General features: G+C 41.9%; 1 protein-coding gene across 1 annotated transcript; it reads left to right on the forward strand.

Moving 5' to 3' along the window:
• The first annotated feature begins 12,636 nt into the window (after positions 1 to 12,636).
• Piga (phosphatidylinositol glycan anchor biosynthesis class A) lies at positions 12,637 to 26,245 on the forward strand. The gene is given in 7 exon segments (XM_041639905.1): positions 12,637 to 12,771; positions 14,432 to 15,211; positions 19,636 to 19,768; positions 20,645 to 20,777; positions 20,923 to 21,129; positions 24,003 to 24,265; positions 26,029 to 26,245. Coding segments are annotated over 6 exon segments (1,629 nt in total). The 5' UTR covers positions 12,637 to 12,771; positions 14,432 to 14,493; the 3' UTR covers positions 26,204 to 26,245.
• Positions 26,246 to 27,539: the final 1,294 nt, after the last annotated feature.

The raw sequence follows: 27,539 nt of genomic DNA on the forward strand, positions 1-27,539 counted from the left end.
AGGATAGGTGGGAGGAGAAAACAGGACAGAACACTGGGAGGAAGAGGAAGTGAGGTCAGAGACTCCACAGCTCTCTCGGGAGCAGATGCCTCAGAGAGAGACGCCATGCCCTTCTCCCGGGATGAAGCTCCGACCCAGGATGGACTAGGCTAGAATCTCCCCGGTAAGCGCACCTTGGGGTGCTACATACAGATGATTAGAAATGGGTTAAATTAATATGTGAGAATTAGCCTAGAAGAGAATGGGCCAAGCAGTGATTAAAAGAATACAGTGTCTGTGTAATTATTTTGGGGCATAAGCTAGCCAAGCAGGCGGCCGGGGTTCTGGGAACGCAGCCCCGCTGCCCTTATTACTTCATATGGCGCCCACGTGGACAACTGCTTCCACATAAAGCCTGAGACAGCTTGGGAAGTAATTCTAGAACAAAATGAAAGCATTGTGCCTGGTTTCTTGGTAGCAGCAATTTCTCGGTTCTACTCTGCTTGCTAGAGGCAAGCAAGCGCCTCATCTAAGAGAGGCTTCCTGACTCAGCTTTAGCTGCAAAGCCTGCAGCTCATTAAGAGGTCCTGCCACGAAACACTTAAACAGTGTTGACGAAAAGCTGAACGCATGCTTTTCGGTTTTCAGCCGTAGCAGGAAAAAAGCTGCGCCGTTTAAAAATGCCGGCTTTCTGGGCTGTCCTGCCAGGGCAAACTCTGACTATTTGAGGCAGGAGGGCCGGCTACCAAGAGAGGACTTGAGTGTTGTCTGTTGTAGCTCACTTGCTGGCAGGGACCTTGAAATGCCATACACAGTTGTTGCAGTAAACATGGCTACAGCCTGTATATCCGCCACGAGGCTGGAAAGCTAAGGAATGGACTGGATCCAGCCTGCAAAGCCACGCCTTTAATCCTACTGATATTGCTTGGTAAATTAAAGACTCGTGTGGTCAGAAAAAGAGAGATATACAGTAAAGAGAGATTCAAAGACAGAGAAAATTTCTGAATGGTTTACAGTGTGTTAAAAATATATGCAGACTAAAAGTTGAAGTTCTTGAAGTAAAAAACAAAAAAAGGAAGAGAGTTGTTATGTGTGGTAGCACACGCCTTTAATCCCAGTACCTAGAAGGTAGAGGCAAACAGATCTCTGTGAGTTCGTTCAAGGTGTAGTAGTGTACACCTTTAATCCCGAATGCCTGGGAGGCAGAGACAGGCGGATCTCTGAGAGTTCAAAGACAGCCTGGTCTACAGGGTTATTCCAGGTCAAAGATATACGCTCAAAAAGCAAAAAGTTAACCTAGGAATGTCACAGCTTAGATTCTTAAGCGCCTAGTGATTTAAAGGCGCAAATCAAAAGTGCTCCTGGATAGTAAAAAATTGATTCACAATAGGACAGATTCAGACCACTAAATGAGTCACACTGTTGGATGAATGTACGTAGGCTTGAGAGAGAGAAGAAAAAAAAATATAGAAAATAAAGTTAATGTTAAAAAAAAGGTAAAGTCTTTAAAGAGACAGAATAAAGTAAAGTGATAGAGTAAAAAATAAGCCACGTAAAAATGGAAAATTCACAGAGAGTCTGGATTATGTACATTGTGTTTTCTTTAAATTTTTTGACTGTGAAGGAGCTAAGTACAGAGAGACATTTCATTATATGGGCTGCCAAGTGGAACCAGAACGGATATCATGAGGGTATGATTTCAAAATTTGGATCTAAGGATATGATACTTTGGAAAAGAGTTTCTTATTTTGTTTTCACAGAGGATGAGACGCTGTTCACTTCTTCTATTCCGATGTGGTATGATGGACCACGCCCTCCTGAAGGGTTGGTGTGAACACCTTCAGAAAATTGCTTCGCTCAACTGCCAACTGAGATGAAACTAGCAAACAGGTTATACCGTGAAAGACCTAATTAACGACGCCCCCATTCAGCAGGAAGCAGTTTGGAGAGAAATAACTGCGCCCATGTTCCCAAATATGGTTTATAAACGTTCTTTTACATTTAAAGGGGGATATGATATAGGTATGAATAATTTGCATTAGTATAGATTTTGCTTTATTGATAGAGATTTAAGGTCAATTTTGTTATATGTATAAGTGTTTCTGATTTTGATTAAGGTATTGTGATTGTGCAGTTCATTTAAATATGTACTGTATAATTAAGAAATATAGGTTGTTAATGGATAATCATCGATAATAGTAAAGATTATAGTCATGTTAGTTAGATTTTCTAGATATATAGAGATATATTTTAGATAGACATTCTTCATGTCTTTCAAAGATTACAGAATAGGACATTTAATGTTTTAATAACTGAGGACTTTTCATGACAATGAGACACGTCTGCTCCTGGCAGCACCAATCTACTTCAAGAGGAAGATGGGCATCGAAGAGGCACCTTATGGAGTTTGATAGCCATTTGGGCAAGAAACTGCTCTTGCCTGGACTATTGCATAAACTGGACACAGAGAACCCGCAGAGAGAGGACTACTGAACTTGCCTAAGGTGAGATGATCTTTCGGGGTTCCTGATTCATTTTGAAAGAGTCTGCGAGACATTCTGCAGGACACAACAGATAGTGACTGAACTGACTTTGAATTTTCCTGCTTTATGGAAATGTCTGCTGGATACCATGGGCCTGAAGGCTGAAGATGGATGCCCCAACGGTACAAAAGAACGTTGGGTGACTGTCCAGGCAGCGAGATGTCTTTGTCATTTCTAGAACTAAGTTTCTTAGTTCTTGTTTACTTAGGTAATATATCTTTCTGGAGTCTTTGATGGAGTTAAGAATAGTTAGTTATAGTTATAGTTTTCCTTAGTTATGATAAAGATTATTGTAACTTTTACTTGATAACTGTTTTGTTATATGTAATTTTGCTATGTTAAATCCTTTTTTTTTTGTTTAAACCGAAAAAGGGGAAATGATGGAGGAAGGTCATTGGCTAATAAAGGCACTGCCCTGGCCCATTTTATTGGTTAGAGGATAGGTGGGAGGAGAAAACAGGACAGAACACTGGGAGGAAGAGGAAGTGAGGTCAGAGACTCCACAGCTCTCTCGGGAGCAGATGCCTCAGAGAGAGACGCCATGCCCTTCTCCCGGGATGAAGCTCCGACCCAGGATGGACTAGGCTAGAATCTCCCCGGTAAGCGCACCTTGGGGTGCTACATACAGATGATTAGAAATGGGTTAAATTAATATGTGAGAATTAGCCTAGAAGAGAATGGGCCAAGCAGTGATTAAAAGAATACAGTGTCTGTGTAATTATTTTGGGGCATAAGCTAGCCATGTGGGCGGCCGGGTGTGGGGGACGCAGCCCTGCCGCCCCATATTACTACACTCTCTTAGTTGAACAGATCTAGAAACTCCTTCACAGACATACTGAAGAGTTTCTCTTCTAGGTGACTGTAGACCCTACCAAGTTGACAATACTAACCATTGCAAAGTCACTCCTTGTCAACTTGACACCAAAACGTGTTGATTTTAAGTAATAACACTCTTTTTCTTGGCCTCATAGGCTCATAGCCTTCTCATGATACAAAGTGCATTCAGTTCAAGTGAAAAAGTCTGTAGTTCCATGACAGAGGGGGCATGGGAAAAACAGAACCCCAACCCCAGGAGTGAGAAATCCTCTTTGGAGTTGTTGGTCAGCTTTGTCAAATATACTCCGAAAATAGTATAGCCTGTTGTTACCATTCTTTTTGCCCCACCCCCAGAAATGGATGTTAAGTTCCTAATGCTGAAGACACCATGCACTTCAGGCACACGGCTGAGAGGACCTAAGTTGGATCTGACTTGAAAGCCTACTCCTTGAGGACTAGCTTTTGGGGGTACCAAAAGGAACTATGAGAGATTCCAAAGGAGGAAAGCAACCAATAGTCCTACTCAGCAATGACACTTATGAATTACAACAGTAACCATCATGGCTTAATCACACCTAGGGTGCAATCCACCTTGCAGCTTGGCAATAACCAACAGTTCTCTAATTGAACTGAAAGCCCAATCAACAGAAGAGAAATCATGCCTGGTGCTGGAAATCTAGCCAAGCCAGCCCTGAGTAGTTGTCACAGATCTTATAGAAGAACCTACAATGACCACTTTCCTAAACCAGTATAATTCCCAACCGCATTCTAAATATGTACCCTTATACTCAAGGGTAAGTCTAGCTTTCAGCCCTCAGCTTTCTAAAGAAATGTCTCTTGCAATACACAGAGACCATTACGGAAAATCACAACCAATAATAATGCAGAGAACAAGCCATTGAGTGGTACCCAACACCAACACCATTTATAACACAACTCCTGCACCCAAGGCTCAGGAACGCTTGAGAAGAGGGGACAGTAAGATTGTAAGGGTCAGAGGAACAGGATGTCTTCTGTGAGATGGTGCCCCGTAGAAATGTCAGGGAATCTACACCCATGAATCTCAACAACATAAGTGCCTAAACAAGACCTAAATCAGGATAACAACTACAGACTTGCGAAGGTGGACGGGGTAAAGCTCACAGAATCTCAGGTCCTGGACAGAGCTACAGGCAACTAAGGAATGCTGAGAGCAGGAGCTCTCTAATTGGCTCTCCAATTCCAAGTGGTCAACATACAAGTAATATTAAATAGACTGAACAGGTTTTAGTTACATATTTAGGGATTTATATGATATATAGACAAAAATATATATGTAAACATACAGAATATATATATATACATCAAAATATATTTATCAACAACAATTAAAGAAAAAGAGGACAGTGGCCCAACATTTGAGTATGGTGGTGGGAGAGACTATAGGGAGGAAAAGGAAGATGATATAATTATATTTTAATTTCAAAGAACTGAACGATAAGGAGAACATTTCTAGCACTATTCAAAGTGTAAGTACAGAGTCTCTTCTGCGATTCGGGTGATCTCTTAACTGTGAAGCCCTACAAAATAAAAAATAAATCACATACTTCCAATATGCAGTGGTGTGGAGGAAGCATTCCCATTCCAAAACGGAGGGATTGGAGGCATAAGAAGGAAATAGCATAACAGATCAAAGGGAGACCAAAGCTCACCATGTCAAACACTGAATCCCACAGCTTCATGATGGATATATGGAGTTATGGCAGAATCATACAGATTCCAAAGGTAATTCTCAATCTGGGGGTCTCGAACCCATCAGGCATTGACATTACATAACAGAACAGCAGCAACTTTGTATATCAGGTATTTACATTACATAACATACCAGTAGCAAGGTTACAGTTAGGAAGTAACAACGAAAAGATCTTATGGTTGGGGATCACCGCAACATGAGGAAGTGTATTAAAGGGTTGCAGTGTTAGGGAGGTTGAGAACCACTGGCTCAGTTCTGCCACTCCACTTCTGCTGTGCACAACATACGCAGTCTCTCTTTGCTGGTTCTACTCCCTGCATGCCACTTTCTTCGGTGGCTATCTGAGACACCCTGGGATTTCCATGGCAATTTGTGTTTTCAGAGCCTCTTGGCAGGGAATTCAACCTTGCCACATAGGCCAGCTTTGTTGGCTTTCTGGAACCTCGGCACAAGCCTCCATGACCCCCTCACCCTGCATCTTTGCTGCCCATAAACCAACATCATGTGGATGATGCTACCAACCAGCTTGACTTGGAGGCTGGCAGGCCCAGATGGCAGTTTTGCAGCAGCCTCTCTGCACTGACCCTGGAGAAACTCTTCCCTACATGCTTGTGTCTGACCAGGGAACCTCCTCAATAGCATCCTTACTTTAGACTCACTCTCCTTTTAAACAGACTTGGGTTTTCACAAGACGAAGTCTTCTGTGGCTAGTGTTTTGCCCTATGGCATCTTTCCTGTTGTCTCAAAGCAGAGCAGGAGGTTTCTCTTGAATAGCACGGCTGTCTCTAGCAATCACAGCTGCTTCCTCAGCACCTCCTTGTCAGTAAGTACCACCTCTCCTTGTCAAATTCCATATTTTCCTACACTTTTCCTGCGCTCATGGGTTGCTTTCTCTCACTGGGGACCTGGGTTAACAGTAGGGAGCTGTAGACATGCCACAGTCTTTTTTTTTAAAGATTTATTTATTTATTATGTATACAACATTCTGCCTCCGTGTATGCCCACATGCCAGAAGAGGGAGCCAGATCTCATTACAAATGGTTGTAAGCCACCATGTGGTTGCTGGGAATTGAACTCAGAACCTCTGGAAGAGCAGCCAGTGCTCTTAACCACTGAGCCATCTCTGCAGCAGTCTTATTCCTAGCCTGTCTTGAGTTCTCCTCCACCAGAGAAGTGAGTCCATTACTTTTGAATTCCGCCGTACTTGGGTTCTCAGAATATGGGCAGAATGCAGCCAAATTCTTATCCAAAACATAACAGAATTTGCCAGCAGTGCGTGACAAGATGAAGACACAGCTCTGTGCTGTCACCTGAAACAGCCTAGGGAGTTTGCCCTAACCTTTTAGGGACTTTGGCTCTGGTGAAACAGGTTCCTTAGCTTTGACACAGAAGACAATTTTAGGGGGACACAGCATGAAGTGGAGCTGGAGTTTCTTAATGACATTTGAATATAGAGTTTCTTCAGCACTAGGTTTAAAGGAAGGAGAGAAATGTGTGAGAAGAAAGGAAGTCACACCCGAGAACATGGGTGTGGGCTTCTCTGAGAAACTCACACCCCATTGTCTTTAATAATAGTCATGTATAGGATTTGTGTAGTTTTGAAGCTAATAATTTCGGAGTTGCTAAGGAACTTAAATGAGATTACAGGGTGGCTCCCAAGGGGCCTGGGGACAGGGTGACACTGACAAAGTAAAGCTGACACTCCTGAGGACAGGCGTGTGGGGCTGCATCTTTACCACAAAAAGAGAGTTCCAGAAAACGTCTAGGGAAAGGAATGAGCGTTCCCCCTTAAGGTTATGTACATGTTCGGGGCCCCCCTTGTTAGCTATTTTAACTCATAATATTCATATAAGAAAGGAATATTAGCTCTGTGTCAGTAATGTTTAATTTTAATTGTGCTAGGATTCTCTCTCTCTCTCTCTCTCTCTCTCTCTCTCTCTCTCTCTCCTTTAGGGTCTTGTTATCAAACTTAAGGGTCATAACCTGTGCCCTGACTCAGGCCTGGCTACCTGTCCTCACTAAGTCAATTAAAAGAGTCAAATGAAAAGCGCATGTTTTCAATGTGGCCACATCAGGAAGAGGGACAAAGGGGTCCAGCAAACCCCTCAAATCTGTCTTCATCTTCCAAGTCCTGAGGTAAGATCCAAGTTTAAATGGAGGGCCAAGGATATGCACATCTAAGCAGTCCTGGTCAAGGTGTGGTCCTGCCCACTGTAGACACATCATTCTCTGGATTTTAGTCAGATAAAGTTGAAACAGCGTGACATTTCTTTCTAAGAGACAAGTTTCTCCTCTGACAGGCTCTTTTGGCTTCTCCAAGCTCTAGTTTTCTGGAGAAATTTTCAGTTTTTTGGGGTCCATTATTTCAACAGTCTGATAGTTTAACTGAGAGACACAAGTGTCTCTTTAGAGTATCTTCATTTCTGCCAGCCCAATTACAGTCTTACTGTATAATTCTGACTGGCCTGGCATTCACTATGTAGGCTGGCCTACAACTCACAGAAACCTACCTGCCTTTGCGTTTGCTCCGCAGTGCTGGCATCTAAAGCTACCACAGTATGGTCTTCTAGGCTCTGCTCACACATTCTAGGCTTTTTCAAAGGCTTAAGAACCACAGGGTCAGATTTACCATAGCAACCGCCCCACTTCCAAGTACTAATTTTCTGTATTTCTTACGTTTCTCGTTGCTGTGATAAAATACACAAAACTAAAAGAAGGGACTGTTTTGGCTCACCGTCTTTGCTTTTAATGGTGTGTAGCTTCAACTTTACCATTATGAGGAAATGTAGCGTTTTGATTTACTTGTCCTGCTGTGTGGATCAATGTCAAAACTTTGGTCATGCTAGGCAACCATGGTACTGCTCAACTCCATTCCTCCCCAGATGTACGTTTTAAAAAGATTAATAATAACTTCTTCAAATTTTCTAATTGGTTATCTACTATCAGCTGATGTTTGTTTCATTTTGGCATACTTTTTTTAAAACTTATTTTCATTTTTTCCACATTCGTCTATTATTTTAATTGCATTTGGACCAAATTCTATTTCCCTTGCTACATTTTTGTCTTGTCTTTCTTAGTATTACATCTATTCTAAAGTTTTGAAATCTCCCCGAGAGCTAGCGCATGCCTCTCTCTCACCACCATGAAAGTATATCTAGGAGACATAGACCACATTAGCAGTGACAATGGCATACTGAAGATCACTTTTTAAGTAGCTCCATTCTTTCTCTAAACAGGTACCAACATGCAAACCAACATCCATTATCAAGTAGGGAGATGAGATTCAGGCAAGTTATCAATTGCTGTGTAACAAATGTCAGAAAAACTTGGTATCCACAGTCAGCAGTGACGTTCTCAAGATTATTATTTCTGCTGATTCTGTTGGTTGACTAGAAGGTTATATTGCTCCGCAGAGTACAGGCTGAAGTCATCCCATCCAAGTAGAGCTTCTCTAAATCTGGGATGACCAATGGGGGTCTCATTCTTCAGCCCCTTTCTCCCTATGACTGTTCTCATTTAACACCTTGCTTGGGCTTCTTCACGTACATGATCATTGGATTTCAAGGGGAAAGATTCCAACAGGGCACGGACCAGTCTGTAAACACTTGGCAAGCATTTGCTGCACTTCCGTTGCTGAGAGTATTTTTGGTGAAGCAAGCCACAAGGTCAAATCTCAGACTCGATGCAGGAGGGAGTTGAATAAAGTATCAATTGACAGGTGGTTTATTGAAGGCCACCATGTAAAAGTCTCTCACAGACTAGTTTCTGTCCATAGTCACACATGGATCCTGCCATATCCAGTATTGTACAGGAGCTAACCACTGGTCCATATTTTACTGCCACCAAGTACAATGTCTTGGGCTTATGTAACTTTTAGTCTTAAGAGTTTGAGCTTTTGATTCTGTATCTGTTGGGTTCCAAAAAAAAAACCACACAACAAAGCATATACCTTTTTCGTTTATATTATATGCGATTTTTCTATTTGGAGCAGAAAAAGGAAAAGAGTCACAGAATAATGATTGAAAAATGTCCCATTTGCTGGCAATCTGGGTCAGCATCAAGTATATTTTCTTCAGGAAATTTTCGTAAGCACTAATTCTTACTGGCAATGCCATTATTCTGCCCCCATCTCTTCCCTATCTCTTTCTTGTATAATTACACACAAATATCCACTTAACAGTAAGCATCTGCCTCTGTATCCTCATTCATTGTTTTCTTGAAGGGCTCTTGCTCTTAACTTGTATGGATACCTTCTACTCATTGTTTCATAAATGCTAGCAGAGAGAAATATTCTTTGCCTTGAAATTCCCAGCATGTTCCTTGCACTTCTCTTATGACATTTAGCAATTCCTTTTCTCATAGTCCATTTTATATGCGTTAGTTTATATTTTTTTTCCTTTTTGGTTTTTCGAGACAGGGTTTCTCTGTGTAACAGCCCTGGCTGTCCTGGAACTCACTCTGTAGACCAGGCTGGCCTCGAACTCACAGAGATCCACCTGTCTCTGCCTCCTGAGTGCTAGCATGAAAGGCGTGCGCCACCACCGCCCATCTCAAATGCTTCAGTTTATATCTTGGCTTGGAAACAGTCCTCATGCCAGATTTTCCCTTCATCTACTTGCATATAGTTAGCAAGCTTTCAATGCATGTGTGATGCCTTCCAACTCTAAAATTATCCAAGGGAGCTTATTTACATACGAACTGGCAAAGAACTAAATTTCAAGGGAAGATGATACCTACATCTATTTTACATCTTTTCTGTTTAGGACATTTGATAGTTCAAGTGGTTCTGGCTTTCATATTTTAAGTATCATCAGAACATACTGGACAACAATATTTTAGTCAAATTTTAGTGGCTTTCAATAACATTCTCTAAAGCAATGATTTTCAACCTTCCTAATGCTTTAAACCCTTTAGTACAGTTCCTCGTGTTGTGCTGACCATAAAATTAGTTTCATTGCTTCTTCATAACTGTAATTTTGCTACTGTGATGGATCATAATGGAAAGATCTGGCATGCAGGATATCTGATATGTGACCCCTGTGAAAGGGTGGTTTGACCCCAAAGGGGTCGAGACCCACAGGTTAGGAACTGCTGCTCTGAATGCATGCTTCGAAGTCGTTCATGCAGAATACTACAATTAAAATCATCCCCAGATTTAACTCAACTCAGCTATTTTGACTTTTAGAAAATAGCCTTAACTTTAGCACAAGTTTCAAAAGGATGCCGGTCACGGTGATGGTAATGTTGCTCAGAAAAGAATTTAGTCTAGAAAGCACAGAAGTGGCAGTGCCAAGGAACTGCAAGTACCAACTGTAAAGAGTGGGTGACCACTAACTAGAACAATCAGATGGAGTCTGCATTCTCAGCCAAGCACCACTTCGTCATGACCTGACTCCAGACCTCAAGACACTTTTGACTGAGGACTGCAACAATTGGGAGGGGAGCATTTCAGGTTATACTTAAGATTTCTTCCCGCCTGGACTGTAGCGTTCTACGACAAAAATCTCAAATCAGAACTTTTAAAAGGAATGTCCTCAATCTTTGGGACATTCATAGAAAAGTAGATCTGAAATTCAAAGTTCATAATTTCGTTTTTGACTTGCTGTGGGTTCTTTTTCGTATCCGTGTACTTTTATTTATTGCATTTAGCAACCGTGTCAGAGTGCAGAGTGATAAGAACCAGCGTGATTGAGTAGGCTAAGGTACTGATCATAAACTGCCCTGACCCTGATTTCCCCAGCCTTCCTCTGGCAAGTCTCTCTAACTGGAAGGAGGCGGAGAGAGACAGGGCTTCCTGAAAAGAGACGCTGTAACTAGGCAACTAGGGTACGTCCGCCCGGGACCTTCCGCAGCTCTTTGGAGACGTGCTCCAGCACTCGCTGACGCTAGGATCTGGCGCTGGAGAGTTGGGAATGACTGGGCGTCTCTCTTCTACGTGTATTCAGAACTTCTATGTGATTGGCTATCAAGGGGGCGCGGCGCTCGGGTCGCGGACGCTTCTGATTGGTGCTTTGGAACAGCGGGGCGGGATTCCGCTTACAGCCGCAGGAGGTCCGGACAGAGGCGGCCATGGGACTCGAGGGTAAGTGCGCGTCTTGGCTGTCCTTTACAATGTTCTGCCGCGCTTTCGGACGAGCTTGTGCCGTTCTTGTAAGAGCGTTGCAAACTGTGGAGGAGATGAATCCCACCCGGCCGGAGGCACTGAAGTCGGGTCCGAGGGAGACGGAGTTGAATGGGGCTGAGGGTTCATTGAGAGCTGGAGCCGGTTCCTCGGCTGAGTTTAGTAGAGCAAGGTACTGGAACCTCAGGACGCTTTTTGACTCCCTTTGGGTCTGCTCAGACCTTGCCTGATCTCGGAGGGGTGACTGATGGACCCAGGCTGACCCTCGCTTTGGCTCTAGTGCAGTCATGCGGGGGCGCTGTCCTGGAACTAGATTGAAGTCCTGATCTCTTGATTCCTCAGCCCTGTCCAATCCCGCTCTAAGGCGCCTCAGGAGCTTCTGCTAATAAGCGAGTTCCCTGGCCATGATCGAGAATTTTGAGGCGTTCTTGACTTTGTCATTTACGTTGGACAGACTGCTCAACTTGTAACGTTCGAGTGAGAATTCACCAGATTTACAGCCTCCCTTAACCTATAGAAGCTAAGATTCAATGAGTATGCAATATGTTGAGCTTTTACGCAATAAAGATTTTAGGATAGCCTGCTGGCAGGCAGACTTCTAACAGAACATTGGAAGTGGGTGACAGTCTTTCAGGTAATTTCATTTGATTTATTACTCTATTTTCCTTATCATTCATTTCTTAAAGCTGAATTGGACTAAAGATTCAGATTTAGGTGACACACCGCAGTAGAAGCGTTAAGCTACTTAAAAGTGTTAACGAGACTTTCCTTTCTTTCTGCAAACTTGATGTTTTCTTGCTTTCGTTATTTATTTATTGGTTGCAAGTTCGACCTTCTCTCTTTTCTTCTTTTTCCAGTTTTATATGGCAGAGTACCCCCACATAGCCCAGTCTTAGCTGCTCGGGAGCCCTTTAACCCTCTGCCTCCCAACTCCATGCTCCTCCCTTGCCTCTCCACTCTGTGTTTCCGAGAGTATTTAGAAGTATAGATGAGTTTGTTGGGGAAACTCAACACAAATAGTTTTCAAGTGAGACCTGAAACTCAGCTTTTAGGACAGTAATTCTCCATTGAGTTCTTACAGCGTTATAGATCTAATATAAGGATTTTTGCCATCTTAGACCTCCAAGGCTCTAGTGTTAAAAGTGTAAGCATCTATTGAACTGAGTTTTGAATGAGCGTTTCATATTAGCGTAGCTTTAGGGGACTCCTAAAGAAGCATTTCTTCCAGGTGTTGGTGGCACACACCTTTAATCCCAGCACTTGGGAGGCAGAGACAGGCAGATCTCTCAGTTCAAAGCCAGCCTGGTCTACAGAGCAAGTTCCAGGACAGCCAGAGATACATAGAGAAGCCCGGTCTCAAAAAACCAGAATTTAAAAAAAGAAGAGGTAGGAAAGAGCCCACACAAATAGCCCATGCCCAGTTCTGTGTTTCTTTCCAGAGTCTGTGCTGAAAGAAGGGCACTCATTTAGGAAAGGCCTACATAACTAAAAGGGGCTCAGAAAAGAGAAGGGAGCAGTTTGAGTGTCAGCATTCTTGAATAAGAAAGGAGAAGCTGGATGGTCTGCAGCATGAGTTCCAGGTAATACTTGAAGAGAAACCTCTAGCTCCCGGTGTGTTTTAGTGGAAACCACAAAGCTAACCAGCAGAACCCCTATGGATAAACTGGATCGCTAGCCGAACTGCGCAGCAGCCATCGGGACATTTTCTGTGAGGAGCCAGATGGCAAATATTTTAGGCTCTATGGGTCATATGATCTCTTTCAAAGCCTCTCTGCATTGTAGCATAGAAGTAGCCATTCACATAAGTGAATGAGCCACGTTTCTGTAAATTTTTTTTAATAAAAATAGACAATGTGCCAGTATAATTAGGTTCAGAACCTAGCCTGTTTTAGTATCCTTTTCTGCCTCATAATAATCCAGAACAAAAGGTAACGCTAGAAAGCAACAGTCTTTGTGCTATTCTGTATAATTCTGGAACCTGCTCCTAGTCTTAACTAGTGATACTTTTATGAGTCTTTTTAGGGGTTGCTTGGGTGGCTGCATTTAGCTAATAGTCTGCCTAGAGATTAGGCACAGGTCAGGACATAGAGATGGCTGAGTCCCTTCCTCTCCATGTAGCTTGGAAGCACTTTTTCTCTTTATTGTCTCCCCCATGTCCTCCTTTTGTTTTAGTTTTTTTGGTTGTTTTCGAGACAGGATTTCTCTGTGTAGCTCTGGTTGTCCTGGAACTCACTCTGTAGACCAGGCTGGCCTTGAACTCACAGAGATCCACGCCCCTCTGCCTCCTGAGTGCTGGGATTAAAGGTGTGCGCCACCATTCCTGGCTTCCCCCATGTCCTTCTAGCCAAATAGTTGTGTGACTTCTGTGCTAACTACAGAAGTGAAAGCCATCAGACATTTTATATGCTGAGGTCAAAGATTTGTGTGTCACTTGTACCATGTCCTGTGACTTAAATAGTCCAAATGTAAGGGACATTCTGGGGTGTGGTGGTGCATGCCGGTAATCCCAGCCCTCAGGAGGCAGAGGCTGGGAATATTAGAATTCAAGGCCAGTGTGAGCTATATAGATAAAATCTGGTTTAAGAAAATATGGGTAAAAACCTGCCATATTGTGTTCCCTCTAACTTCTTTAAGCTTTAGAATTTACATTTGTATTATAGAATTGATGCTTCATTTAGATGTGTCAACTAGACACATATAGCATATAGAAAACTCTGTGTAGTGTTGGATGTATAGTGACTTAAGATGTAGACGCTGATAAAGTGATAAGAGGAAAGGGGGAACATATGGGTATATGCTTAATTATTGGGAAGAATTGGTTTGTTACTGTGGCAAACCATTAAGTACTATGGCCTAACATTTAAAGTGTACCAGTTTCCAAGCCAGGTGGTGGTGGCGCACGCCTTTAATCCCAGCACTCGGGAGGCAGAGGCAGGTGGATCTCTGTGAGTTTGAGGCCAGCCTGGTCTACAAGAGCTAGTTCCAGGACAGGAACCAAAGCTACACAGAGAAATCCTGTCTCAAAAAAACCAAAAAAGGACCAGTTTCCTAGCTCAGTTAACACATTGTAGGATCTAGTTTTGCCATATAACATGTCACCATGCTAAGCAAGTAAATGACCAATGAATAAATTTAGGGGGAAAACTTTAAAAATTGCCTTAACGTTACACCTATTTCTTACAGGATTTGGAATAGAAAATGGGATGTGCCTTGAGCTGATGTCCTGTTTTTATCTTTCAGGTGACCAAAGACACATTTCTTAATTGGCTTGTTTTGAGAACTGATGCCTGAACCACGTCAGTATGGCTAATAGAAGACGAGGTGGGCATGGCCAGCCTCCCTCCGTGAAGCCATCCCGGGTTAGCCCTCGAAGTTTTTCCACCAACAGGACCTGCACCCACAATATATGCATGGTGTCTGACTTTTTCTACCCGAACATGGGAGGTGTGGAAAGCCACATTTACCAGCTCTCTCAGTGCCTCATTGAGAGGGGGCACAAGGTCATAATCGTCACCCATGCGTACGGAAATCGAAAGGGCATCCGTTACCTCACCAATGGCCTCAAAGTTTATTACTTGCCTCTCAGAGTCATGTACAACCAATCCACAGCCACGACTCTCTTTCAAAGTCTGCCATTGCTCAGGTACATATTTGTTCGGGAGAGAGTTACCATAATCCATTCCCACAGTTCTTTTTCTGCCATGGCCCATGATGCCCTCTTCCACGCCAAGACAATGGGGCTTCAGACAGTCTTCACAGACCATTCCCTTTTCGGATTTGCTGATGTCAGCTCGGTGCTCACAAACAAGCTTCTAACTGTGTCTCTCTGTGACACAAACCACATCATTTGTGTCTCTTATACTAGTTAGGAAAACACTGTCCTAAGAGCAGCACTGAATCCTGAAATAGTGTCCGTCATTCCTAACGCTGTAGATCCTACTGACTTCACTCCAGAGCCATTTAGGAGGCAAGATAGTGTAATAACTATTGTTGTTGTCAGCAGACTTGTTTACAGAAAATGTAATGAAACAGTAGCTCTATTTGCATTGACGACTTTTTTTTATTCCTTGTAGAAAACTGTTTGATACTTGTATATTATGATTGCTTGCCTTTTTATTTTGGGTGGTGGTTTTATAATGACGTGTAACTATTGCAAGGGAAGGCTGGATGTTAAGTTTATACATCTAATAAGAGAAATGGATAGAGTGGCTACGAATGCTGCCCCAAACTTTGATGTTGTAATGATCACTGAACAACAACAACCAAAGCGTTCACACAATGTTCTCTGATCAGATCTTCGTAAACGCTCAGGAGCCCTGCATGGGTAGTCCGAACAGAATGTGCTGTGTGGCCTTTGCTTTTTGATTGCAGAAGTAATGGTTTCCTAATTGCAGTTTTTCAAAGTTCACGTAGCACATCTGTGACTGTTTTCTTCAGAGATGGCCCTAATGACGGTTCTTATTGGTAACTTCTTATCTTTTGTACTGCTGTATGCGTTATTCAAAATCAGTAGGCCCTTTGGGCACCTGCTGTCCTGAGGCTTGCTGATTTTATCTGGTCATCTGCAAGGCATTGATATAAGCAGTCAAGTGATGAAGGAGTAGGTGGCCCAGGGTCAGAACCTGGCTCATTGCTGATCAAAGATAGGTCACTTCATAGTTCTGCATCCCTTTTTTATTTGTTTGGGTCACAACAGGAACTTAGTGATGGATCAGAGATAACTCTTATAAAGATCTTTGCCTAGATTATCCTCCACTTCCAACTTCTGTTATCTCTCCCGAGTATTGTGTTCTTGCTGCTGGTTTTTCAGTTTCTGTGGCACTAATGGTCCCATGTAGCATTCGTCTTTATTACACATATGAAGCCACCTGCTTATTAACATGGAACTGGTCTCCTGGTGCTATGTGAAAAGCTGTCCGATAGTCAGAAATACCATTGAAGGTTTGCGGGGCGGGAAGTCAGTAACAAATGCTACCTGCTCCCCTTAACTATTTGAATTTGAAACGTTTACACATGGCCGAATTGTAGGGAGCTTTGAGAGCTCTAGGACTGGAGGATGAGCTCACTGCATCCTGCCGCGCTGTCTTGCAGGGGTGCTTTCACAGAGCCAACCATTGCTATTCGGGGTTTCCTTTAAAGGAGGGGACTAGAATGTTTGAAACCATGGGCTGGATTAAAAACTTTTTTTTTCAGTTTTACTCTCCAGTTTAGGTCACCTCTCATCTGACAAGGACTGTTTTTTTTTTGGGGGGGGCATTCATTTATTTGGCTCCTTCAAACTATTGAGCCTTTTTAGAAACTTGTCAGCTTATGTGATAGATACTTAGATTATTCAACACAGTCATAAGGTAAATGGGTACAAGATGAATCTGTGGAGAAATGCCAACAGCCTATGCTCTGTCATGTAGCAGTGTATTTGGGAGCTGGCAGTGGTCGGTATAGGTGATGATTGTCATACTTCTGAACAACGCCCTTAAGTTAGAAAACTTGGTCTCAGTTACATTCTCTGGGATAAAGGAAATCATGTCTTGCTGTTTAATCAAGATGATGTGAGTGGAATTCTGTATTCTATACCCTTTGTGGGATACTGGTGATGTATATATTATAACTTTAAAACTTTGCCCCATTTTTTTTAATCAGATAGCTTACCTTGCTGAGATAGATGAGAAAGTATGACGGTTTGTGTGATTGAAGATCTCTACAGCTACTCATACAAAGGTTAAACATGTTACTTTATCTCGTGAATGTGGTAGTTTAACCATCAGAACTAGCAAGAATGGAGTCAAAATATGGTCGTTCCTGTTTTCAATTCAGTAGTTCAACAGATATACTGAACTGTCACCATAGGCCAGGCGCCTGCAGAATGTAACGTGAAGAGCAAAGGCCATGTCCATAGCTCACATGTGAGAGTTATGATATGATCCATTCCTTCCTAATACTGTAATTAGGGTGGACCAGATTTCTAAGGCCCATTGAAGTAGATTAAGAGGATAAAGCCATGTTGTCCTTGCCTAGCTTTTGTAGAGAAAAGGCTGGCTTCTGAACCTTCTTCTATCTAGTCAGGGTTTCCCACCGTTCTCTGTGTGTGCAGGCACCTCCAGCTGCTTGCTGCAGTGGTAAAGACAACATTTGTATTCTGCAGTCGATAGCCTGTGCATGGCACAGTACCCCACTTGCCCCAACAACTGTAGGGTAGATCTTACCTGCACGTAACAGACAAAAAATCAGTTCTCAGAGAGGGTAAGTAACTCACCCAAGGTTACACAGTAAGTAACAGATCACAAATGTGTCCAGCTCTTGAGTCAAGGTCTGGCCAGTGTTACCCTGGATCAGATCTGAACGTTCTTAAAACATGGTTGGACTGTGCTTTAAAGTCAGTTGGAATCAGAGGGGTTTTTTGGTCTATTTTGTGTAAATGTGGTGATTGGTGGTCATTTTGTGTGTGTGGTTTGTGTTAAAGTCATCTTAGAATCTAGCCAGAGGAAGCTTGTTGCTTTTTGGTTGTTTGTTTTATAGTGAGGAGGGGAAAACCTGCTTTATTCCTGGAGTACTATAACACAGCATTGATCGTGCTGACTGACTCCGTTGCGTATAAGTTTTTTTTTTTAAAATCAGGTTTAAATGACCCTGTACATTTGAAGTAGATTGTGAATATAGCCAGTTCAGTAAATGTCGCCATTGTCTACAGCTGTGATGATTGCTCCCTTCTTTTTTGTATGAAGAATGGGCACTTAATATTTTCTTTCAAAGGCAGGAAAAGGAGAAAGTGTAGGAAGCTAAATGTTAAGTGGTTCTAAGGCATTTCCTGGCTCTCCAGCAATTCAGTTGATGTGTGTAGACTGGAAACGAGGATGGCTAATGGTAAGCTTTCATCATTCAGGAACCCTACAACTCAATTGATTTTTGGTGTACATAGTCATTTTGAAAAACCCGTTGGTGATTGCACAAAGTGGCTAAATTTTGAGCAGCTTCCAGAGACACGGGCAACTTCAAAACCTCACAATAGCCAAAGCAAAATTTCTTACGAAGGAAAGAATCTGTGGGAGAAATGATTTTGTTATGGTTTATCTTGTCAGGTTGAAGCTTAGAGCAGAAAATGTCCCCAAAGAAGTCAGATACGTGGAGCGAATATTTTTTATCTCTATGTTCAGTATCTCAAAGTAAAGACTAAAGGGATTTCCTTTGTCTTTTGAAATTCACTTCTTTGGATCCCTAATGAATGCGGGGACGGCCATTCTGAGGGTGCAAATTGAGACTGTACGTGTAGTGGTGAAGTACCCGAGTGTTTGCCAGGGTAACGTGACTGGGCAATGACAAACCACACTCGCCATCTGATTGTTCCTTTTAGTTGGATCAAAAGAACACTGGATGAGAATCCATAGGGATTCATCATTATCCACATAATTCATGCAATATGAAAGAAGGTGTGGGTTTGTAATCTATGAAGAAAAGACATGCGACCTGTATTTTCCCATCGTGCGTTATAATTGGTCTGTCTATTTTGAGGAAGATTGATGGGAAAAATGGACTTTGTGTGCATATGCAAATTTATGTGTATGCATTTTTTTAATTGAATAAACTCGGCTCAATAGATTATTTCATGTTTACTTTTGAACGTATGGTTGGTAATTGTCGATGAACCAAGTTCCCAAGTAGTGTCAGCTTTACTGTGGCTTTAGCTAGCTACTCTTTATACCTGTAGGCTGTGCCTTATTCTATTGCTTTATATCTCCTGAGATTATGCTTACATATTAGATGAAAACCATTTCTTTTTTGAAAGCAAAAGGAAGCTATAGCCTTAGGTCTCTGAACTATAATGATCTTCCAGCCGAGGTCCTGCCACCTGCATTCCCAGGTGTTCATTCTGAAATTCCCTGTATAAACTGCAGTCTCAACAGAGTGAAAGCAGTAGCTAAGGTGATTGCTTAGCCCTTTCCTGCTGCAAGAAGTGGAGTCATAGACCTGTTGACTTTTATAGCTGGAGACTTTGGACTTTAGAGATATGTTTCTGCATCTACTAGGGCATGATAGGGTGGACGGGTTTTAAAAACTAAAGCTGGAGCGAGACCTAGATTTCTAGTCAGCTGTGTGCTCTGGAGAAAGCTAACAAATGTTAGCTATCTTCATTGCCATTTCCAAGTAGGCAGTATGGACAAGTGAATGTCTTAAAGACTACAAAGTTGAAACAGGATTGCTCATGATTTGGGTATGTAGCAGTAGCAACGCATGTCCGTACCTGTATCTTCGGGTGTTGTAACTCTTGGGAACCAATGGCAGTTGGTTGACGACTCTCCGCTTCTGAGAAGGGGTTAAGAGGCTTGGTATGTCTATTTTAAGGAGGCTAGCTATAGTTGATTCTTAAGACGAGTAGATTCTCAGGGACTCTGGTGAGTTTTTTAAGTGTTAAATATTAATATTTCCGATATTTAACTTTATGATTTCAGGGACTGATTTGCTTAGTGGTATAATCCCTGAACTCTGTCAGAAATACCAAGAATTAAATTTCCTAATTGGAGGAGAGGGGCCAAAGAGAATCATTTTGGAAGAAGTACGGGAAAGATACCAACTACATGACAGGTATTAACGGCTTCCAAGGCATTGTGGTGTGAAAATGACAGTTGTTCATGTTTGCTTTTGACCACACTCCTGACTTATCTGTGCTCCTGCTTCTCTTTAGAAGGGACATGCAAATAGAAGGCATGTTAGTTTCTAGTGTGAATTTCTACCAAATAAGAAAGCTTACAGAATACACAGCTTTTGTCCCTTAGCTGAATATTGACTTGGGTTCAGGAGTTGGAGGCACGGGGTTGGGGGAGAACCTTGGCTGGAAATGGTTGCAGGTTTCCAAGCCATCTTAAGTTATGATTTACGCGTCATGATCTAGTCATGTAAATTGCTGTACACATACAAGTTTGAACATATCTTTTCCTCCATAATTTCTTTAACACACAATGCATGTTATATGAAGTGCTGATTTTTAAAAGGTTTTTCCCCACTTAGAAATGACACTTTTAAACATTTAATTATGATTCTGTTATTAATTTGTTCATTAGCTAGGTGTAGTGGTTCATGCCTTTAATCCCAGTACTTGGGTGGAAGAGGCAGAGGCAGGCGGATCTCTGTGAGTTTGACTAGCCTGGTCTGTGGAGTGAGTTCCAGGACATCCAGACCTACATAGTAAGATCCTGTCTTAAAAAAATTAATATAATATTCATTAAACACAAACTAGTTTTGGAAAAGATGAAATTGCATTGTATGAGCTGTAACCCAACAGGTTTCTAGAGTTGTTTCTATTATGTTGGGGTTTGGCCATATCTTTTGAGGTAGGAAGCATTAGTATCAATAAGAGTAATACAAATGACAAGCTTGGCTTAGAAATTAAATTTCTTTTGTGTCATGACTTTTAAATTTTTTTTACACCTTTCCTTTTCTTCCTCTCATTACAAAAATTAGGGTGCAACTTTTGGGCGCTTTAGAACACAAGGAATTTAGAAATGTCTTAGTTCAAGGACATATTTTTCTTAACACCTCCCTCACTGAAGCATTCTGCATGGCAATCGTGGAAGCCGCCAGTTGTGGTCTGCAGGTAAAACATTCTAAGGGCTTCTCTTGTGGGATTCGTGGGATTCGGTATTTGCAGTACATGCCAAATTAATATCGTTTAGCTTGATCTTTCGCTTTTCCTGAGAAATGGTCCCAGTGCATCACATGCTCTCTCTGGTCTTTTCAAGGTTGTCAGCACGAAGGTTGGTGGCATTCCTGAAGTCCTTCCGGAAAACCTTATTATTTTATGTGAGCCTTCAGTAAAATCTCTGTGTGAAGGCCTGGAAAAAGCTATTTTCCAAGTGAAGTCGGGAACGTTGCCAACTCCAGAAAATATCCACAATGTAGTAAAGGCTTTCTACACCTGGAGGAATGTGGCAGAGCGAACTGAGAAGGTGGGTCACGTGTCGGTAAAAGATTTGCGAGTTCCTCCGTGTTTGCATGCACCTTTGCTTTCTCTCGTGAACAGGCTTGCCCCTTGAGTTTTGGTTTAAGAGCATGAGCCCTTCCAAAAGGAAAGAAGTAATTATTTCTGCATCAGGTTTGGTGCATACGCTTGGCTGATTTTCTACAGAAATCACTGCCCCGGCCTCTGACAATAGGAACAACACAGTCTAGTTTCATTAAACCCCCTAAAGAAGTCACAAAAGTTTCTAGAAGTTCCAGCAGTCAGAAGCAGAAAAAGAAGTGGCATCTTTGTGTTGGGGATGTTTCTAATTCTGCAGCGCATAGGGCCTATTGCTAGCAAATGGGTAGGTGATGGCAGTGTCTGCTCTAAATTATGAATGTCGAGTCAGAATACTTCCCAGAGCTCTTGGAATTCTTCTCCTGATGACTGATACACCGAGGCCACAAAGGAGTATCAAAAATTTAGGTCAATTGATACTATATTAGAATTCAAAATATATGTGAAATTAAGGACAAATAGTCACCAATAAGAAAAGAGCCACAGGGACTTTCCAAAAAGACACATGCCGGATTGACAGATCCTTCAAAAGGACAATTGTGGGAAATGCTGTGGTATTTATTCTGCTCGGTTCCCCTTGTGTTTATTTCTGCCTCATTGCTCATGTTACCGCTTGCCAAGCTGAGGAAAACAACTTGCTTTCTTCGTATATAGAGATCCTGTACCAGGCGGGCGGTGTTGGTGCATGTCCCCAGTCTCAGTACTTGGGAGACTTAGGCAGGTGACTCTCTGTGAGTATGAAGCCAGTCTGATCTACAGACCTAGATCTAGGAAAGCCAAGACTACACAGAGAAACCCTTTCTTAAAAGAAAAGAAAAGAAAAGAAAAAAAGCAAACCAGTAAATCCTGTACCAGAAAGAGAGTTGAGGAGCATGGTGAGGGTTGCAGTTTAGAGTCGGGGATTTATGCTTTGGGTGTTAAATACAGGGAGCAGTAGATGTCCAGCCTGGAGAATCTTTCTTGGTTTGAGATACAAGTTCTCGTTTATGAGATCTATCTCTAAAAGTAGACATATACTATATGTTTCATTGATATAAAAGGTGTTGGAAACAGACATAACTTTTACTGAAGAGGTATATCAACTTAGTGAAATAAGTACCTTTTTTTCTGGAAGTTGGACTGAGTGCCAGTTGCCCGTGGGGGTGCATGTCAGAATCATGTGGACAGCTTCTTCAGACTGCGTACTCATTCTTGCATCCGCTTACCGCCCCAACCACGCCTTAAATTCTGACTTGTTCCTTGTGGAACAGAAATGCAGTTTGGATTATGGTTGGCAGGACTCTTTGGCCAGACAGGTTTTTTTGGTGATCTTGACTCCACCCTGATTTGAAATCATAGCTCTGTAAATTGTGATTTGACTTTGTCATCATGCAAACCTCCAAAGTCTGAGCTGAGTAAGCCAACTCAGGGAAGAATTGCAATGGTGATTTATCAGCCAGTGTTAAAGGTGCTAACCAGCATTTTTGTAATGGTATTTTTTCTTACAGTTTTGCTTTGAGATAATAGTAAAGCATCCTATATGTTTTTCTTTTATATTTCTGCTAATTTGTGCCACAAAAATATTCATAAAAAAGAAAAGGGGGCAAAAAAGAAAAAAAGTCCAGTCCGGCATGGTGATTTACACTTGGGAGTCTGAGGCAGGAGGATGACCATGAGTTCAGGCCAACCTGGCGGAACAGTGAGTTCCAGGATAGTTCTTTGCTATACTATCTCAAAAAGACAGATAAACAGAAAAAAGTAAATCCTTATTTAAAATAGTTATGTTCTCTTCATAGTCGTAAATTGTTTATTACTTAGGATAATAAATGAATTGACCTCAAGTGAAGATGGACAAAAAAGTTATTCTGTCTTTTACCTCACAGACATTTTGATCCTTTTCGACTCCTTTTAATTTGACTGGGTTGCTTAGAACACTGATTGAAAAGTAATTTGGAAAGTTGGGCATGGTGGTAGACACCTCTGAGCCCAGCATTCTGGAGGTAGTAACAAAACGAGCACTTCAGGACTATCCTCAGCTACCTATGGAATTTGAGGCCAGTCTGTGCTGCACGAAACCCTGTCTCCAAATGAAGTTAGAGTTCCTGCTAATAAGGAACATTTTTACTTTTATTTTTTAGTTACAATCCATTGGCCTCAGTCTCTCAACATCATTCTGATTAAAGTGTTTGTATTTAAATTGTCCCCGGGGTAGAAGAGCTAGACACAGGCCTCATGCCTTCGAAGGCCACCCATTGTGACTTTCTCCAGTTTCCAGGGAGACAAGTTTGCACGTCTAAGGTTTTCAGGATGCGGGATGAGCAGCGTTTTACAGAGAAAGCACCAACCCCCAGTTCTTAGCACAGTCCTCTTGGTTCTCCTTAGCGTTGTTTTTACTGACTCTGCAGCTCAGCATCTACCCTGTCTCCTCCCTGCTTTACTTGCAGTGTAGAAGCCCTTTCCCTGTAGTGTCTCCATCCATCCTCAGTACGTTCTGTGATTGTGTGTGCTGCCTGCTAGGCGTTTGTGAGCGCTTTCTTCACCCTGTTGAGGCATTGGCCCAACTCAAGTATGCTTGCCTGCTGAAACCATCTTCTAACCTTATAGGACTTGTGGTATTCTGGAGTCAGCTGACTGCTCTCTGTGCTACTCTGTGTTTAGCCCAGAATTAAGTCGGTGGTAAGCACAGTGCAAAGTGACAGCAAACATGGGAGATTCTCTCAACATGTGCTTGCCAGATGCTCCTGGTCATTGTGGGTCATGGATCACCCTTTGTTACAGGCATGTGGTGGCTCAGAGTGCTCATTGTCACCTTCTCTCTTCTAGGTGTACGAGCGTGTGTCGAAGGAAACTGTGTTGCCAATGCACAAGAGATTGAACAGGCTCATCTCTCATTGTGGCCCAGTGACAGGCTACATTTTTGCTTTGCTGGCGGTGTTCAGCTATCTCTTCCTCATTTTCCTGCAGTGGATGACTCCAGATTCTATCGTTGATGTTGCCGTAGATGCTACTGGGCCAAGGGGAGCCTGGATGTATCAATGTCCTTGTGATAAGAAAGGAGATGAGAATGATAAGGTGTCCAAAAGCAGGTACAAGCAGGCCCAAGTCCACAAGTCTTAGCCTCTTGCAATTCTCCTGTTAGCATTTGAACATTACCTTGCTCTTTTGTGTTTGGGCTTCAGAGTTGGTTTAGTAAATTATGCTACCTCTGTATCATTCACCATTTTTGTTTTCTGAAGAAAGGTAAAACTTATGCAATTCCTGAGTGTGGAAACTCCTTGCACTTCTTAAGATTTTAGGGGAGAATGGTCTAACCACTCAGGCCTGATGTTTTTCAGACGACTGAGATCCCTCTAGCAGAGATGTTTTAATATTATATTTTGGGAGCCTTGGGTGCTGAAAGGCCAAACGTTTCTGGATCTTTTTTGGCCAATTTTAAACACTATCCCATTAATTCTCCGTTACCAGATGTTTACAAGCTTTCTTTAGGGAGGTACAACAGTTGTGTGAACTGTTTTCAGTCCAGTTCATGTAACCTTCATTGAGCATTGAAATCATGTTCTTAGACAGCTACGTGGTCCACTCAAGGGTTACATGTAATCTGATTTCTTGAGCAAGACCACTGATTGGTTGCTGAGACTAAGGACTAGTGAACCCGAAGTGGTGAAACAGCAAACATGCCAAATGCTCAAGCTACCGAACGTCAGGAGATCATCCCTGGTGTGCTCCAAGTACCTCTCTGAACCGGTTTTATGCATTCTCTTAGGAAGAGTCCTTGTCTGCGTGCGTGTGTGTGTGCGTGTGTGCCTGTGTGTGTGTGTATTTGTGCATGTGTGTATGCATGTGTGTGCATGTGAAGAAATGTTGATTTTTTAAGTTCTACAGACCGATACCACTGTTGACCCTAGTACAGGCCCATCCTCTGCTTTTGTAGTGCCCAGTTAAGTCCCCGGAAACACCTTTGTGGTTTCTGAGTAGAACAGAAGAGGTGTACCATCTCAAAACCAGCTGCTATCCTGTCTTCTGTATAGAAGTCCCTCCCCGTCGCTATGGCCTAACTGATTTCTGATAAGTGTTGCCAGGGTACAGAGAGGTTTTCCTCCAGAATGGTTTATTTATAGAGTATCAAATCTGCAAGGTATCAGAGAACACAATCCCTTTGTGGGTGGAATTTCTCAGTCATAGTCATGGCCATCTAGAGCCATGGGTTGTTGACTCCCAAATTACCTATGATATGTATTATTAAGCCTTTTGCATGGGTTTTTGTGGGAAAAGGATGAAATAAAAAGCAGCAAGGCGCTTGTGGGCATTCGATTCTGTCAGTATTGTGATTCTGTACAGGATTTTTTTAATGACATTTGTAAACCTTTTTAATGAGTATCTTAACATGCCTATTACCTGGTTGCCATGAATATAAAAGAGATATATTTGTGTTTTGTTTATATGAAAACACAAATGCTAGAGAGTACTTTTTAAAATGCGGAAGTTAGGGCAGGGCTTCTTTTATTGGAGATAAATTGACCTGGTCCAAACTGTTGAGTCTTACTCAAATTACGATGCATTGAGACAGGTGTACAGAGAGTAAACAGGGCCAGTATTCATGGTAGCCTGAGACATGTTAACGCTTGGCTTTATTTATTCTATACTACTATTTCTTCTTTTGTGTTTGCTTCTAGTTTTTGCCAAAATTATCATTGAATGCTTTGATTGTTCTTTATTTAAGATAAAAATAGAATTGAAAATTAATTTGTTCTTGTACGTAAATATGTAATTTATGAGTTAAAATTGTTTTCCTTTTTTTTTTTTGAACAAGTGGAAATAAACTTATTTGTCTGCCCGAAATGACTTTCAGGCTTCCTGGATACATTAATTGTAACGATCAGTGTTGCACTACTCAGCGTGGAAACTCTGTTCCACACTGCTGCTCACAATTATTGATCAAGGAAATCAACGTGGATGAGGAATTTGTTGAAAAGACGCTGTATTATTTTGATGTTGCAGCCACACACATAAAACCCATCTATTAAAACATGCTCATATCCAATAATAAAGACAAGAATGATTTTTTAGTAGTTTTTTCAGTTTGTCTTATTTTGCGACCAGGATGTTATTTATGGAAACACCCTCTCCTCCCGTTTTCTAAGTAGAGCTAATGTGTTGCTTGGTCTCTTAGAAAAACAGGAAGTGTCCTTTGTCTGATGCACCACTCTGTCATCTTTTATTTCTAGAATATGTGCTCTTTTGTATTCTTGAAATAGCAAGTTCAATTGTACCTTTGTTTCCTGATTCCAATAAGCCCTTGTTTTTCACTGTCAGTTATCACAGAAGGCAAATGAATACATCCACACACTATTGTGTGTGAACTACGTAATTATACTTTGTATGTTGCCAGCTGTTTTAAGAGAAATTTGAATTTGACTTTATTTAAAGAGCTTATTGTTCCCCAACGATAAGTAGTGGTAAGCAATTATTTTCATTTATGCTTAGATTTGTCTCACAAAGGAAGGTGGCTTGATCTTTTAAAGTTTTTTTTTTAATTTTAAAATTTGTGTTTGTGTGTGTGTGTGTTTTGTCTGTTTGTATATCTGTGCAACATTTACATATATGGTGCCCATGGAGGCCAGAAGGTGTTTGATCTCCTGGAACTGGAGTTGTAAATGGTTATGAGCCCCAGAATAACCACATAGAACCTATATGAATTAAACCACTGCTTGGCCTATTAGCTCTAGATTCTTATTGGCTAGCTCTTATATCTTAATTTAACTCATTTCTATTAATCTGTGTAGCGCCACATGGCTGTGACTTACCAGCAAGGTTTTGTCAGGCGTCTGTCTCTGGCTGGTCTATATGGCTTCTCTTGACTCCACCTTCTTTCTCTCAGCATTCAGTTTAGTTCCCCCCCACCAGCTCTATGCTGCCATATCACCGGCCAAGGCAGATTCTTTATTCAGTAACCAATATAAACAAAGCATATACAGAAGGACTTCCCACACCAAGGTTCTCTGTAAGAGCAGCCAGTGCTCTTTTTTTTTTTTTTTTTTTTTTTTTTTTTTATTTTAATTTATTTATTTATTAAGAATTTCTGCCTCGTCCCCACAACCGCTTCCCATTTCCCTCCCCCTCCCCCGATCAATGATAGCCTTTGCTGGAGAGGTTGTGGAGAAAGGGGTACACTCACCCATTGCTGGTGGGAATGCAAACTTGTGCAACCACTCTGGAAAGCAGTGTTTCGGTTTCTCAGGAAATTCGGGATCAACCTACCCCTGGATCCAGCAATACCACTCTTGGGAATATACCCAAGAGAGGCCCTATCATACAACAAAAGTATATGCTCAACTATGTTCATGGCAGCATTGTTTGTAA

Source organism: Microtus oregoni, unplaced genomic scaffold (genome assembly GCF_018167655.1).
Source record: "Microtus oregoni isolate MIOR12 unplaced genomic scaffold, Mior012 000061F_ref0000440, whole genome shotgun sequence".
NCBI classification, from domain to species: domain Eukaryota; kingdom Metazoa; phylum Chordata; class Mammalia; order Rodentia; family Cricetidae; genus Microtus; species Microtus oregoni.